Source organism: Mustelus asterias, chromosome 8 (genome assembly GCF_964213995.1).
Source record: "Mustelus asterias chromosome 8, sMusAst1.hap1.1, whole genome shotgun sequence".
Classification (NCBI taxonomy): domain Eukaryota; kingdom Metazoa; phylum Chordata; class Chondrichthyes; order Carcharhiniformes; family Triakidae; genus Mustelus; species Mustelus asterias.
Window position 1 is genome coordinate 121,737,746 of NC_135808.1, and position 16,338 is coordinate 121,754,083.

At 43.4% G+C, this 16,338-nt stretch overlaps 1 protein-coding gene across 2 annotated transcripts in view; it reads right to left on the reverse strand.

The window, feature by feature from the left end:
* Nucleotides 1–16,338, reverse strand: part of btbd8 (BTB domain containing 8) — a 112,841-nt gene that overhangs the window by 15,848 nt on the left and 80,655 nt on the right. For both annotated transcript variants that reach the window (XM_078218894.1, XM_078218893.1), the window contains exons 11-13: nucleotides 10,543–10,680; nucleotides 9,198–9,327; nucleotides 146–207 (exon numbers count right to left, since the gene is read on the reverse strand). In XM_078218894.1, the coding sequence (XP_078075020.1) occupies nucleotides 146–207; nucleotides 9,198–9,327; nucleotides 10,543–10,680 (330 nt within the window). The remainder of the gene's footprint in view (nucleotides 1–145; nucleotides 208–9,197; nucleotides 9,328–10,542; nucleotides 10,681–16,338) is intronic.

A 16,338-nucleotide genomic window follows, 5' to 3' on the forward strand; every position in this document is an offset into this window, starting at 1 on the left:
GATTCGTGCACAAGGACCCCCAGGTCCCTCTGCACAGTCGCATTATATTTACATTATTTGATTTATTTAGTGTCATACGTATTGAGATACGGTGAAAAGTATTGTTTCTTGTGCGCGATACAGATAAATTGAGTTGCCATCTTACCTGTGAACTAGTCAAGGTTGGTCTTTTGCCAAGTTTTCTATCATCCCCTTTGTCAAGAGCAGCTGAAAAGATGATACGAATTAGCAAACCATACACTGAATTGCCAAGATATAAAGAGATGCCCCGTTACCGGCACCAACATTGCAGATGTTACCAAGCAAAATTCACCTATTCGTTGGAAAATGTGGCCTGGCTAATGTAATAGAACAAATTCAATGGGTTGAATGATGCATAACACATGTGATACAGACATAACATATATGACAAATTTAAATGGTTTTTAAGTAGAAATGGAACAAAATGAAGTACAATAACACAAATCTATTACTTTCAGGAACATAAATAAAGATCAAGCACCTTATTCTCCTGTGTATACCCGATTGGCACTTGTAATGGAATATTCAGACTTTAAAAGCTTCCAATGTTGATACAAATACTTTGACAGATGGTTGAAGATCAGCAGTGAAAGGTTAAACAATTACACAAAATATTTCCTTTTCTCTTGAGCAAAAGCAAGCGACTGAAAGCGTTCTGAATGCACAAGAAACCTTTTCAATATTCACAAGAGTCCTGGTGCCTGCACCACCAGGAAGAGGGGGGAAAATCGAACGTTCTTTATACTCTGTTCATGCAGCTGGAAATCTCTTTTCTAAAGAGACGGAGCGAGCAACACACATTTGGCAATCTACACACAGTAACATGCATCCCCTCAGGAGTGTCTCAGTCTAGACTGGGTTGCCAACTTACTGATGAGGAAAAGACAGTATAGTAATCAGTCATCGATTTCAGCAACAAAATTAAAACTCAATGCAGAGATAGCAGTACTATCTTTGTAGTTTTATCTAAACAGTAGTATACAGTATGAGTATTTTGAATTGCAACATGTGATAAGTGCAGTATGTTTGGGAGGAATATGTATCATTGGACTTGCCCCAAAGCTCTCCACCCTTATGATTTTCCTCATATCTAGCTGGATCTACTGTAAACTAATTGATAGAGGTCAATGGGCATGATTGGTCAACAGCTCTAATGTTGTACCATGCAGCTACCAGGATGTAGGCTACCAGGGCCAACACGATGGGACAGTGGTCAGCACTGCTGCCTCAGAGCGCCAGGGACCCAGATCCAATTCCGGCCTTGGGTCCAGAGGTGGAGATTGCATGTTCTCCCCATGTCTGGGTGGGTTTCCTCCAGGTGCTCCGGTTTCCTCCCACAGTCCTAAGATGTGCAGGTTAGATGGATTGGCCATGCTAAATTGCCCCTTAGCGTCCAAGGATGTGTAGGTTAGGGGGGATTAGCAGGGTAAATAACGTGGGGTTACAGGGATAGGGCCTGGGTAAGAAGCTCTGTTGGAGAGAAGGTGCAGAGTTTATGGGCTCTATGGCTTCTTTCTGCACTGTAGGGATTCTATGTAGCAAAGCAAAGGGGTCTTTTATTATTTGTCAATTCCTTTGACCCTATGATTCTTTCTATTAGCCTACCTCCAGGCTGTGAGCTGGAGTGTAGGGATCAGGATAATTTATCTATTCATTTATAGAAATGTAGTAAAATTGGTCTAATCCCAACTGAAGTTTAATTCTTCAGTCTCCAAAGCTGCAGTTCTGGAACACTCAAGTTTGAATTCAAAAGATGTACTAAGGTCTACTTATCACTGAGGTTATTTAAATACATGCATTAATCTTCAAAAGGGTCGGCCTAATGACTCCTCCCCCACCACAATTATCCAAACCAGACTAAGCAACATTACAAAGAACTGAATAAGTCTTCTGTTCTTATTTGGCCAACTATACAGATGGGATACTTACTCGATAGGAAAAAACTCGATGATGAAGCCATTAAAGACCAGATAAACTGGGATGAAGATTTACTATATAGACAAGATTGGTAGGTTAATCTATCAGCAGTCAGAAACAAATACAGAACCAAAGGGGAAACTGGTGATTTTCTTCACTGAAATTTGCCTAATTTAATGAGGCAGTTAGAGCCACCTGAACCCAGTTTACATATTGGTACACTGATTAGAAATAACCATCTTCCCGTGACACTCAATCCCATCACCATTGCTGAATATTCCACTATCAATATCCCAGGGGTCATCACTGATGAGAAAGCAAACTAGACCAGCGATATAAATGCTGCAGCAACGATCAGATCAGAGGCTGGGAATTCTATGGCGAGTAGCTAACCTTCCAAGTTCCTGAAGCCTGTCTATCATCTACAAGATACATTAGGAGTGAGATGGGATGGTCTCCGCATGTCTGGATGAGCCCCGCTCCAATACTGAAGAAACTCAACGCCATCCGGACAAAGCAGGCACAGATGGCACCCCATCCATCACCTTCAATAGTCACTCCCTCCACCACCAATGCACAGTGGCAGCAGTGTGTACCATTTACAAGATGCACTGCAGGAACTCACCAAGGCTCCTTCGACAGCACCTTCCAAACCCTTGACCTCTACTACCTAGGACAAGAGCAGCAGGTACCTGGGAACACCACCATCCTCCAAGCCACATACCATCCTGCCTGGGGGATACATCACCGATCCTTAATTGTCGCCAGGTCAAAGCCCTGGAACTCCCTCTCTAATAGCACTGTGGGTGTACCTACATCACATGGACTGCAGCGGTTCAAGGCAGCAGCACACCACCACTTTTCTCAAAGACAAGTAGGAATGGGCAATAAACGCTGGCCTAACCAGTGATGCCCTCATCCTATGAAATAATAAATTTTCTAAATCTGCTATTAATATAATTACAATCTAGTTCCATGACAGGAAAACTAACAAAGATTGCAAGACAGCCTATCCTTCTAAGACCACTAACTTTGATACTGTATGTTGTTTAGTACGGTATTTTATTTAATTTTAAAACATTACTTGTCAACATTCAAGCCATACATTTTCCTACAATCCTTCAAAAGAAACAAACCTTGACATTGCTATTACTGCAAGAAATGGTTTCCACCTCAACTTCAACTGCTTTCCCACAATTTCTCGGAGTCCTGGATTTGTATACCGAGTGAATCTCTTCAGAAATTCCTGGATGCGGAACAGTGTTTCACATGCAGATTGGCCATTCAATCTGATATGCTGAGATTCGCAACACTGATCTGAAGAGTTTCCAGGTCCAGCAGGCAAATTCCCTGCTTGACCAGGTTTTCAGCACAGACTGAAATACTTTGCATATGTCACAGAAGAGGCTGCAATTCTTAGACAGAGCCTTTCTGGAAACTCAACTGGAAACCAATGTTTTTCAAAACTGCCAATGAGAGATGTCCCCGTCAACATGCAGACAGTTATGGCCAGTTTCCACTCAGCCGAAGTTACTCCATTGCTCATCATAAAGATTAATTTGGATGAAGAACCTTTAGCCCATTTCACCTATTTTTGTCCCCCCTTCAGAATACCAACCTGAATATATTCCCTTTAAACCAGTAACAACATCTGGGCAACCCATCCCACTAAGGGCAGCACGGTGGCACAGTGGTTAGCACTGCTGCCTCTCAGCACCAGGGACCTGGGTTCGATTCCCGGCTCGGGTCACTGTCTGTGTGGTGTTTGCACAATCTCCTCGTGTCTGCGTGGATTTCCTCCGGGTGCTCCGGGTTCCTCCCACATTCCAAAGATGTACACGTTAGGTTGGCTGGCCATGCTAAATTGACCCTAGTGTCGGGGGATCATGAGGATAAATATGTGGGGTTACGGGAATAGAGCCTGGGTGGGATTGTGGTTGGTGCAGACTCGTTGGGCTGAATGGCCTCCTTCTGGACTGTAGGGACTCTGAAGGTTGACTGCCCTTTATGCAAAGCAATATTAATCTCTCAATCTTGTCTGTACCAGTGCCCTCTGTTCTGGCACATCTGGAAGCAAACAGAAACGATGCTTTCATGTTTGCATTGTTAATTCCCTAAATCGCTAACACAGCAGATCAGCCTCACAGCCTGGAGGGCCCATTAGGTGGCAGCAAATAAAAAACTTACTCCAGTGGCAACCCAACCAGAACACAGCACAGTATCAGCTCCAAGACTGTGAACACAACAGATTTGACAAGTATAACCTAGCATCTCGTTACTCACCATACAAGTCAAAGCTCCCTTAGGTCTTTTAATTTTCCCCATTGCAAGTTGTATTCCACTCAAATATGCATGGTACCTTGCATTTGCCAGAACAGCACATATTTAGCTAATGGTCAGCAAATCCTAGTGAGCTCTCACTATAAAATTTTAGCTGCTTTCTCGAGAGTTTGTATTTGGTACCACTACCTGTATCTAGACTGTGAAGCAGATCACTTGTGTACATCAGGGATAGATGTACTAACAGTCGGGACCCAACTCAGCTCAACACCATCTGGACAAAGCAGGCTCAAATGGCATCCCATCTATCACCTTCAACAGCCACTCCCTAGCCATCTTACATCATTTGCGTTCTTCCTTTTAGCAATCTACTAATCAAGCAATGACCATGGTTTATACAGAAGGCAGCCAAATGGTCTATATTAGTTCATCCAGACAGAAAGGCCCCAATGTCAAAGCAGCATACAACTGGTTCAATAATTTCTTGTTGTTGCCTCATTACTCTTTCCAAAAGTCTATTCAATGTTAATCAATCCTCATGAAGAATTTGCTGTATCAATTCTTAATGTGCCTCATTACTTTGAGTCCAAACCTCTTGACCTACTCTTGCAATGTAATTTGAAGTTTAAAAGTATCTCGTGTAGTACATTAGGAACCTTTTAGAAGTGAAGGGACACTGCTGTATGACCCCTATCTGCCCCCGTAGTCATTTTCAGATGTAGTCTCCAAAAAAAAATCAGGCAAAATATTCTACATCTAAAAATGCTTGTGATCAAATGTTACTTTCTTGAAACTTGGACACTTCCTCCCAATTACTGTAGCTTTTAAAATCAGACTAATTTTGCAATGAGTTATGGCTTGAAATATCAGACTAAAATGAATCTTTAGATGTCCCCACTCTGAATAGCTTCCAACCTGTCAGGGTCACCCTTAACATGGATGAAGGTCAGTGCTTGATAGAACTTTATAGCATAGGAGGCCATTCAGCCCATCATGTGAGCGCCAGCTCTTTGAAAGAGCCATTTAGTAGTCCCATGCCCTAGTGGTTCTGTATATATCCAGTATATATCCAATTCCCTTCAAAAAGTTCCTATTGAATCCACTTTCACCACCTTTTCAGGGAATGGGTTCAAGATCATAACTCAATTGTCAAAAAGAATTCTCATCTCCATCCTGAACCCTTGATTCTTTTACCAATGATCTCAAATCTGTTTACTGATTAATCGGCAGTCTTGCCAAAGAAAACAGTTTCCCTTTATTTACTCGACCAAAACCCATAATTTTGAATATGAAATGATTAATCAACTTTCTCTGTTCTAAAAGTAACAATCCAAACTTGTTAAATGTTCGTAAATCTCCTTGTCTAAATCTCATTAGGCCAAATGGTGGAAAATTATCACTCGATACTTATCAGGTAATTTTTGGCAACACAAACATAGGACCGGGTACCTCTCCACTATTCCTTCTTAAAATGCTTAGTTTAAAATCAGTAAAGCCCTTTTATATTCCAGCATGCCATTATGAGCCATACTGGAGTATAAATGGGTAAGGTTCAAAAGCAAAACCAGAGAGAAGGGAAAGTAATGGAAATTAGATCACTGAGCAAAGAAACAGGAAAATACAATTGTTACCGCCTTCCAGAAGTGATGTGCTGAAATGGAATATAAATCTAAAAGGAAATATTTCTTTTTAAAAAATGCCTTTGGATTGTGTTTAAACCCATCCTTTGTGGATCAAAAAGCAAAGCCACTCAAGGTACTCTTTTGTGGCATCTGATACAATTTGAACACGATTGTTTTACAGACTTTTTTTGTGACATGCCTTAGCCATTTTTTTCATTGGTACCTTTCAGTACTTTAATTCTAATCAAATAAAGTCCAAACATGGTCCACACGAGGGAGAAACAAGATCCAAGCTGACAGGATGAGGCATGGTAAAACCGAGGTGGCTTTGAAAAATTGCATCAGGTAAAGTCTTGGTTTAACCTCACTGGCTGGCCAGATCCTTTACTCTACCATAGCTTAGGCAAACCACCATCGCAGGTGTCAGCACATCCCCAGCACAATGGGATAGCCTCATTCTGGGAGATCAACCTGCCTGATCATTGACTCTCCCCTGCCAGGGAAGATAATGTATTCAATTTGTTGATGAGTGCACTATGACAATGGATCTTCCTTCGAAAAAGAAAGTTGCACACATTAAACATTTAAAAGATTTAATAAGTGAACTGAAATCCTATTTGAGTTTTTAAAAACAGCTTATCCTGCGATTTGCTTCAAATTAGTTCCAGCACGTTTGTTACACTTCAGTGAATGAGGACATAACACTGACAAAAAGTGGCCAATTATACATCTTCTACAGTAGTAGATTGTCCTCGATTATTATCCTTACATTCCTGGTAATTACAGCATCAAATTTTATTTCATGGCGCTATCTTGGATTGCTTCCAAATAATTGCCCAGTAATTATTTTACAGTGTGTTCCTCCCAGGAATTAGAAGTTGGGTGTTTTAAAATTGGAACTGACAGGGTGACGTTTTGGTGGAGGGTGCAGCAGGCCAGAGTAAAAAAAACAGTTTCCACATTGTTAACTCCTTCTTTCAGCTTCTCCATCCCAGCACATTCCTAATTTCAACTGTGGGGAGGCAGCAAGTGGAGGAAGAGAGAGGGAGAGTCACTGTTGCTTCTTTTGCAACTGCCTGAAGAGTCACATTTGAGGAGGCCTGGGAGCAGGCAGAATGGCAGCCAAGTGTTAAAGTAAAAAATGGAGAGATTTCACATCGAGGGCTTACATTTGCACAGGTATCCCCATCAGCATTAAAATAAAAAATGCTGCTGATTTATCAGCCAGCTTACTGGATTACTTATAACCACTCCAAATGCTTCCACCACTTTCTCGTTGGCCACCGATAGTCAACTGCTTTTGAACAATGGAAATAATTTGAGATGTATGCATGAGTAAGGAAACTAAAAAATTATATTCATTCAAGGTTTGTGATAATCATCATCCTTGTAACAAGGCATGACATTGCAGAGCAACTCATTTCTCTTCAGGTAAACTCTTCCTTAAATGTGTCTACCAGGGTTACACACAGTGCATGGAAAGGGGGGAACATTCGTTATTTCTTGCTATTTATTATAGAAGATGTATGCAGTACAGAAACATGAACATTTTTAAATAAAAATGTTTAAACCAAGCCTCAGGCAGTGATGTGTGTTTGAAGCAGGATAGCTCAGATGGTTAAGAGTGGTGCTTAATAATGCCAAATGGTTCAATTCTCTACACTGGCCAAGGAGTTCTGTGGAGCCTTCTCTAATTGCCCCATTGGGGTATCATGGCATCACTGATCCATGGCAAGCCTCAAACAGGGGACACGAATCCACCCCCCCCCTCCCCCATATAATGTGAAACACAAGTACAAGGGAATACCAGAAATAAACCAATGGTGACTACCTCTTGACCCTTACCCAAGAAAGCTAAAATAGCAAATATTTTGTATATTGCATCCATGTTACTGTTTACATTTATTCTGGAAATTCTACAGTGAAATAAATGAAACGATTGGACAGATGAAAATTGAATCCAAGACCTCGTGATAATAAATCTGTCTCATTACCTCCACGAAGCTTGGATAACAAACACACGCTTTGGAATGAAATAATTGAAAGACAGTATTTAATTTGAAAACTGGTACTCATTTATTCAGCATCCAGCAGATTGAAGTTGCTGTCTCCTTGCTGTTCAATATCCAGGATAAATGTCTGCCGTGTGTAGTATTAGCAGAGAGGTGACTGTCCCGAGAGCCCTTTGTTGACATCAAACAAGATTAAAACTCATCTCATGCAACATCTTCCTAGTTTGTTCAGCTAAACACAGGGGTAAACTTTGCTTTACACTTATTATAGCTAGACTGCAGAGAGGGTGAAACAGCTACAACTGCTTGGGACAGGCTCTTGGAGGTGGCCCACAAAATGACCATCTATCTAAAGGCGATTCCCACATATACATGGTCAAATTTGAATAGAGATTGCATTCATGGGAATACCATAATCACTTTTTATTAATCTTGTAGCGTAACTATTAAGAAATAGATTTAGTCACTACTTCAATGTGACATAGATTTTAAGCTTTGTAAAAGATGGTCTTTAATTTGCTAGTCTCTTTCAAAGCATAGATAGCAGACTTCAAACTACACTTGCTCCCTAACCTCACACCCATAAAACAGTCCATCTAATTCATGCTTGTGTTAGACTTTGCAACAAAGAACAATATTCACCCCGTCCAGCAATTAAAACCTCATCCCAAGTATGCTGGAGCAAGGTGGTGTCTAATAACTATTAAATAACCATCCAGATCCTTGGGGACACTTTTAACTGACTTAATAACAGCAACCTGCAAAATAAATCAAGACTCCCAATCGTCCAGGACAAAAATCATGTATGCGCACCATCACCATCGCATATTACAACACCACAGCACCGCCTGTCCAAGGTTCTCCTAACCTTTCTAATAGGATGGGGAAGGGGGGGGGGGGGGAATAAAAGATTCAAAAAACAGCTGCATTATCTACCTACTCAAACTGAATAAAATACTATAAAAAGCAAGGCTGGATCGAGATAGAGTAAACCCCAGTCACACACTTTGCAACATTATGACTGACCCCATTTTCGTTTTATGATATTCGCAGTCAACAATGTAAATGGTTATAGCTGTTAAAACAGCATATGTCAAACCCCTCTTGGAAAACTGGTCAATTATTGATAATTTTGCTGTGCACCTCTCTGGATTGTAACATTAGAGAAAAAACAATCAGTGCACACACACACACAAAGCCTGCCCACATTTTTACACTTGCTCGGGAGAACAAAGGCAACCACGCAGATTTATTGGCAAAAGCAATGCTGTAGGTGACAAAACTCCAATGAGAGCCAGACCCCTCCCCCCCCCCCATATATTTTTCTTCCCCCAGTGTTACAAACCTGTTTGTATTTGCTCCTGATCCCGAGGTTTCATCAGCTTCCAGCCTTCCGTGTGACGAACTGCATAAAAAGACTGAACCAGAAACGTCCAGAGCTTGTCAAAGAGGGCCGAGATCTCACTCGCAAAACCCTGTGCAAGGAGAACGAATCAGGAGCTGGTAAAAAGCACGTCACTATAGTAACCGAATCATTATTCCACTCCAGAATCTGCTAACTCCCCCAGCTAATCAATGATGTCACTTGCTGTCCCTGGACAGTCGGCTGGGATTTAAAAAAGAACCCAGGAATAAAGCCTCAGTATCAGACACTCACTGACACTCAGCCAGTGCAGAAATCACACAGTGTAAACCCTCCGCTTGCTGCAGCGGTTTACTAACCATCAGCATCCAGCTATTTCCTGGTGCCACAAGGTCAAATTCTCCCCAGACGGATGAACTGATCGATTCATGCCGCTGGCAGAAAAAAAAAGTTTCCACATGGAAGCCACTTTATTAAACTAATTAATCCTCCCGCTCTTTGGGGGAGACGTCAGCCTTTGTTGCTGAAAGAAAGTGGCCAAGAATTGTGTGTCAGGCAGCTGCAGCCTCAGTAAGAAGTTGTACCGTACCTGATAGAAGTTTATAACATTGAGGTATAGATAGGGTGAACTGTAGGAAGCTTTTTCCCAGGGCAGAAATGGCAATTACAAGGGGGCACAAGTTCAAGATAAGGGGGGAAAAGGTTCAGTGGAGATGTGCGGAGGAAGTTTTTTTTAAGATGTGGAGGTGCCGGCGTGGGACTGGGGTAAACACAGTAAGAAGTCTAACACCACCAGGTTAAAGTCCAACAGGTTTATTTGGTAGCAAAAGCCACTAGCCTTCGGAACAGGCTGTCCCTTCGTCAGGTGGGTGGGAGTTCTGATCACAAACAGGGCACAAAGACACAAACTCACTTTACATGAATAATGATTGGAATGAGAGTCTTTACAGCTAACCAAGTCTTAAAGGTACAGACCCAAAGAGGGGGGGGAACGCACTGCCAAGTGAGGTGGTTGAGGCAGACATGTTAGCAACATTTAAGACTTATCTTGATAGACATATGAACTAACGGGCAATAGAGGGATACAAGCGGTTGGTCTAGATAGGTAAGCGCGATCAGCACAGGCTTGGAGGGCCGAAGGGCCTGTTCCTGTGCTGTACTGTTCTTTACATGGTAAATAATGAATCACAGGGAGCAAATATATTCTGGCAATGGCTTGTGTTAATGGCCAGCAGTGTGCTGTGTATTGCTTTGGAAATAAACTATTCAAAACTCTCTCCCACTCTCAGAAACTCAAGCCTAGGTGTTCAGATGATTAAATACTTACCACCTCTTTGTAAGCCACCTGGCCCCTTAACAAATCCACGGCGATAAATTGCAAGCAACCGTCTGTCACTGTAATGTTTTGTTCGATAGCTGCAAAAATCCTTTCCACCAGATATGGCCTTCTGCTCATCCTCTGCGCCTAGAAGATGGGAGTTATTTTATAGCTGGCATTTTCAAACCAAACGTAGCTTCTTCCTTCGCCTACTAGTGAAAAGGAGAGTCGAACCTGGCTTTTGCATTAAATAGCAAACGGGATGAAACTCTGCACACCGACTATGCAGCTAATTTAGTCCTGTGCAGGAGGAATGGTGAGCACATTACCAGGTGTGCTCTCATTTGCTCCATTTCCAGTGCACTTTGCCCCAAAGGATTCTTGAAACCAAGGTAACGTGTTCCCCAGGACAGCTGAATCTGTAGCCTGGAGTATATGACAGATAAGATGGATTGTGCCAAGGAAACTGACGCCTGTTAAAAATAAATCACCTACTGCATACTCTTACCTGTTACAAATACGCATCATCCAAATGCAAATGTTCCCACACAAGAGGTTAAGTTTGGTCCGGAACTTTCACATTTATATATGCAAGCAGAAAGGTCACATTATTAAATTTAACTCCAAATTATATTTTTTTAAATTCCCAAAGTAATTAGTGCTGTGTAATAAATCAAAAGCAGTTCCAGTACAAATATGAAAGCTCTGGAGCCAGGACATCTGAAACTTATGATTTATTTTTAGCAGCCGGAACCTGTGTATAACAGTCATCCTGTTCTGGTGGAAAACCTTGAATGCTCATGCAAGAGACTCAAAGTGCTTCCATTGCTTTTCTTCCTCTTCTATCCTGCACCATGCACACTATTTAGTAGAGAGGGGAGCTGTTCCCAAACCTGTTCCATGCATTCTGACCGCAAGAGCTTGTGACAGAACAGCCAGACACATGCACATTTCTTCTGGGGAAACTTTTGGTTTCTGCTTGTTACTTCAAAGTACAACCCAAAGATGGACAACTACTGTGGCACAGTGGTTAGCACTGCTGCCCTCTTTTTAGGTCAAACCAAATAAACAAACTCAGATTAAGTCAGGACAAATTTTTTTTTTTAGCACCAGGGACCCAGCTTCGATTCCCAACTTGGGTCACTGTCTGTGCGGAGTTTGCACGTTCTTCCCGCGTCTGCGTGGGTTTCCTCCGGGTGCTCCAGATTCCTCCCACAGTCCGCAAAATGTGCTGGTTAGGTGCATTGGCCATGCTAAATTCTCCCTCAGGTGTACCCGAACAGGCGCCGGAGTGTGGCGACTAGGGAATTTTCACAGTAACTTCATTGCACTGTTAATGTAAGCCTACTTGCGACAATAATAAATAAACTTTGAAAACATTGCATCAAGAATCTTGATAGCGATAACTCACCCTTTCACACAGTGCTGCAGAATGCTGGAGTACACGGCACCACTGAATGTTTTGATACCATGATTAAAAACATGTTTCCCTTTTTAATCTTCTATTAAAATTTAAAAGGTGTTCCCTCCTTACTATTGATTCATTCCTCTGCCTGCTCCTTGCACGCTCGAGATGAGTGTGCTCGCATTTTCATGCATTTATGCCAACTTGAAATGCGAGGAAAAACAGTAGCTGAGCGAGTTGAGCAGTTCGCCTGCATGAGCCCTCGATCCATCTGTTAGCTGCCAAAACACGTGCAAGCAAACATTTCACACCATGCCAATAGAGATGATCAAATCTGGCTGCCAGCAAGGTATTTCGCATGGTGCACATCAGGTTTTTGAAAGTAGAACCCGAGTTGAAAAATAAAATCATTGCGGATTCCTGCGTGTTTGTATACTGCTGTTGTTGCGCTCAGAGCATCCAACATGGAGTGAAGTGGGAGCTGGACAATTGCAAAGATGGCCTGCATTAGGAGAGCTTGCCCTCAACTACAGGCAGCAAGAGAAAGCTCTGTGATAAAGCAATTGACTGCTTGCTTCTAAGGAGATGCAGCATAAGCTTTGTCCGTCTCAGATCCATGTGGGACAGACCAGAGATGAGGCAACAATTTGGCCGGATATCGTAACGAGCATTTTTCTGCTACTTGCACTCTCAAGATGTTCACTAGTGCCCTTAACTCAGTAAAATAATCCAAGGTGCTTCACAGGAGCATTAGGTGTTTTGGCCATGCTAAATTCTGTGTACCCGTACAGGCACCTGAGTGTGGCGTCTCGGGGATTTTCACAGTAACTTCATTGCAGTTTTAAGGTAGGCCAACTTGTGACACTAATAAATAAACTTAAAAAAGCATTGCCAAACAAAGTTAAAGTTAAAATTGGACACTCGCCAAAGAGATATTAATGCAGATAATCAAAAACTTGGCCAAAGTAGTAGTTTAAAGGACAACCTTAAAATGAGGAAAAGGAATTAGAGGGACGGAGAAGTCTAGTATGGAATTCCCAGATTTTAGATCAGGACCTGGGAAACTAAAGGCACAGCCATCAACATTGGAGCAATTCCCCAGGTTCAAAACCCACCACATCAGTTGGTAGAATTTGGATTCAATACAAAAACCAGGAATTAAAAGGCTACTGATGCTCATGAAACCATTGTCGGTTGTTGTAAAAACCCATCTGGTTCACTAATGTCCTTTAGTGAAGGAAATCGGCCACCTTTACCTGCTCTGGCCTACATGTGAATCCAGGCCCAATGTGGCTGACTCTTAATTGCTTTCTGAAATGGCCAAGAAGCTACTCAGTTGTTTCAAAAGAATGAAACTGGACGGACCTGGTATCGACCCAAGGGCCGAAAACTACAATGGCAAACTCAGCCCAGCCGACTCTGCAAAGTCTCCTTACTAACATCTGGGGCTTGTGCCAAAATTGGCCCGTCAGGTATGATTCCGTGTGCTGCCTTGTAAGGTATAGTTCCATGAGTATGACAATGTACCAGACATCACCATCTCTGCATTTATCCTGTCTCACCGGCAGGACAGACCCAGCAGAGGTGGCTCTACAGTGGTAGAGAGTCAAGAGGGAGTTGCCCTGAGTCCTCAATATTGACTCTAGACCCCAAGAATCAGATCAAACATGGACAAGGAAGCCTCCAGCTGCTTATCATGTACAACACCCCCTCAACTGAAGAATCAGTACTCCTCTATATTGAAGACCACTCGGAGGAAGCAATGAGAGTGACAAGGGTGCAGAATGTACTCTGAGTGGGGGACTTCCAAGAGTGGGATCCCACCCACCAAGGGGTACAACAGACATGATCTTCACCACGTGGCAACTATCCAAGGGAAACGCAGGGAACAGCACCCACCCTTCTACACAGCCTTTTTTCATTTCACTAAGGTCTTTAATACTGTCAACCGCGAGAGATTATGGAGTGTTCTCCTCCGTTTCGGCTGCCCCCAAAGAGTTTGTCACCATCCTCTGCCTGGTCCACAATGACAGGCAAGCCATGATCCTGACCAACGGATCCACCACAGACCCAATTCACATTTGGACTGGGGCCAAGCAAGGCTGTGTCAGCGGACCAACGCTCTTCGATATTCCTTGCTGCAATGCCCCATCTCACCCTCGGGAAGTTCCCCACTGGAGTGGAACTAAACTACAGAACAAACAGGAATCTGTTCAACCTCCACCCACCTGAAGGCCAGATCCAAGGTCATCCCATTCTGTCATTGAACTACAGGATGCAGACGATGTTTGTGCCTGCGCACACTGAGGTTGCACTCCAAGCCATCGTTAACACCTTCACTGAAGCATACGAGAGCATGGGCTTTACACTAAATTCATAAGATGGTGACCAACGAGCCCCCACTAGACAGCACTGCCTCAGTCATCAAAATTCATGTCCAGACCTTGGAGAAAGTGAACTATTTTCCTCACCTTGGGAGCCCTCTGTCAACAAGGCCAACATTAACGACACAATCTAACACCACCTTCAGTGTGCCAGCACTGCCTTCAATCGCCCAAGGAAGACCAGGACCTCAGACCTGGCACCAAGTTCATGGTCTACAGAGCAGTAGTGACCCTCCTATATGGTTCACTGTGCACAACAGGCACCTCAAAACCCTAGAGAAGTATCACCCATACTGCCTCTGCAAGATCCTGTAAATCTATTGGCAGGATAGGTGCAATGTGCTAACATCCCTAGCATTGAGGCATTTTCTATGTGCAATCAGCTCTGCTGGGTCGGCCACATGGTCCGCATGCCTAACGCAAGACTTCTGAATCAGAGTTCAGCACAGCAGGCGAGGACAGGAGGGCAGAAGAAATGTTTCAAGGGCACCCTCAAAACCTCCTTGAAAAAGTGCAACATCCCCACTGACACCTGGGAATCCTGGGCTCAAGACTGCCTAAAGTGAGGGAAAAGGACCTGAACACAAAGTTCCATAGCTGAGAGCAAGCTGAAGCCAAGCGTCATCAGCAAAAGGAGCGCATGGCAACCCAGGCACCCACCCACCCGCTCCCCCAACCACCATCCGCCCCACCTGTGACAGAGACTGTAGGTCACGTATTAGACTCCTCAGTCACCTGAGAACTCATTTTTAATGTAGAAGTCATTCATTCTCAACTCAGCGGGATTGCCTAACAAGTCTACTGTTTAGTTCTGTAAAGTTTAGATGAGCACTTGGAAATGCCATAGCATACAAGGCTATGGACTGTGCTGTAACATAGGATTAGAATAGATAAGTTCTTGAACGCCGGCACAGATACAATGGGCCACAGGGCCACTTTTTGTGCTGTAAAACTTAATGGACTATGATGAAAGGGGTCATCAATAATGCTATTAAGCAGCATTTGCTTCGCTATAACCTGCTCACTGATGCTCAGTTTGGGTTCTGCCAGGGCCACTCAGCCCCAGATCTCAGCACAGACATGGTTTTAACACAGACAAAAGAGTTCAACTCTAGAGCGGAGATGAGAGTGACTGCCCTGGATGTCAAGGCTGCATTTGACCGAATGTGGCATCAAGGAACCCTAGCAAAACTGGAGTCAGGGGGAAAACTTCACTGGATGGACTCATACCCGGCTCTTAGGAAGAAGGTTGTGGGTGGTCAGTCATCTCAGCTCCAGGACATCACTGCAGGAGTCCCTCAGGGTAGTGTTCCAGGCCCAACCATCTTCAGCTACTTCATCAATGATCTTCCTTCCACCATAAGGTCAGAAGTGGGGATGTTCGCTGATAATTGCACAATGTTCAGCAACATTTGTGACTCCTCAGATACTGAAGCAGTTCATGTCCAAATACAGCAAGACCTGGACAATACCCAGAGGCTTGGACTGACAAGTGGCAAGTAACATTTGTACCACAGAAGTGCCAGGCAATGACCATCTCCGCAAGAGAGGATCTAACCATCACTCCTCGACATTCAATAGCATTGCCATCGCTGAGACCCCACTATCAACATCCTAGCGGTTACCATTGACCACAAACTGAACTGGACCAGCCATATAAATACCGTGGCTACAAGAGCAGGTCAAAGACTAGGAATCCCGCAGAAAGTAACTCCCCTCCTGACTGCCCAAACCTGTGCACAATCTACAAGTTACAAGTCCAGAGTTTGGTGGAATACTCTCCACTTGCTTGAATGAATGTGGCTCCAACAACACTCGAGAAGCTCCACACCATCCAGGACAAAGCAGCCCCGCTTGAATGGCACCCAATCCACAAACATTCACTCCCTCCACCACTAATGAACAGTAGCAGCCGTGTGTCCCGTCTACAAGATGCACTGCAAGAATTCATCAAGGCTCCTCAGACAGCACCTTCCAAACCTATGGCCATTACCATCTAGAATCACGAGGGAACAG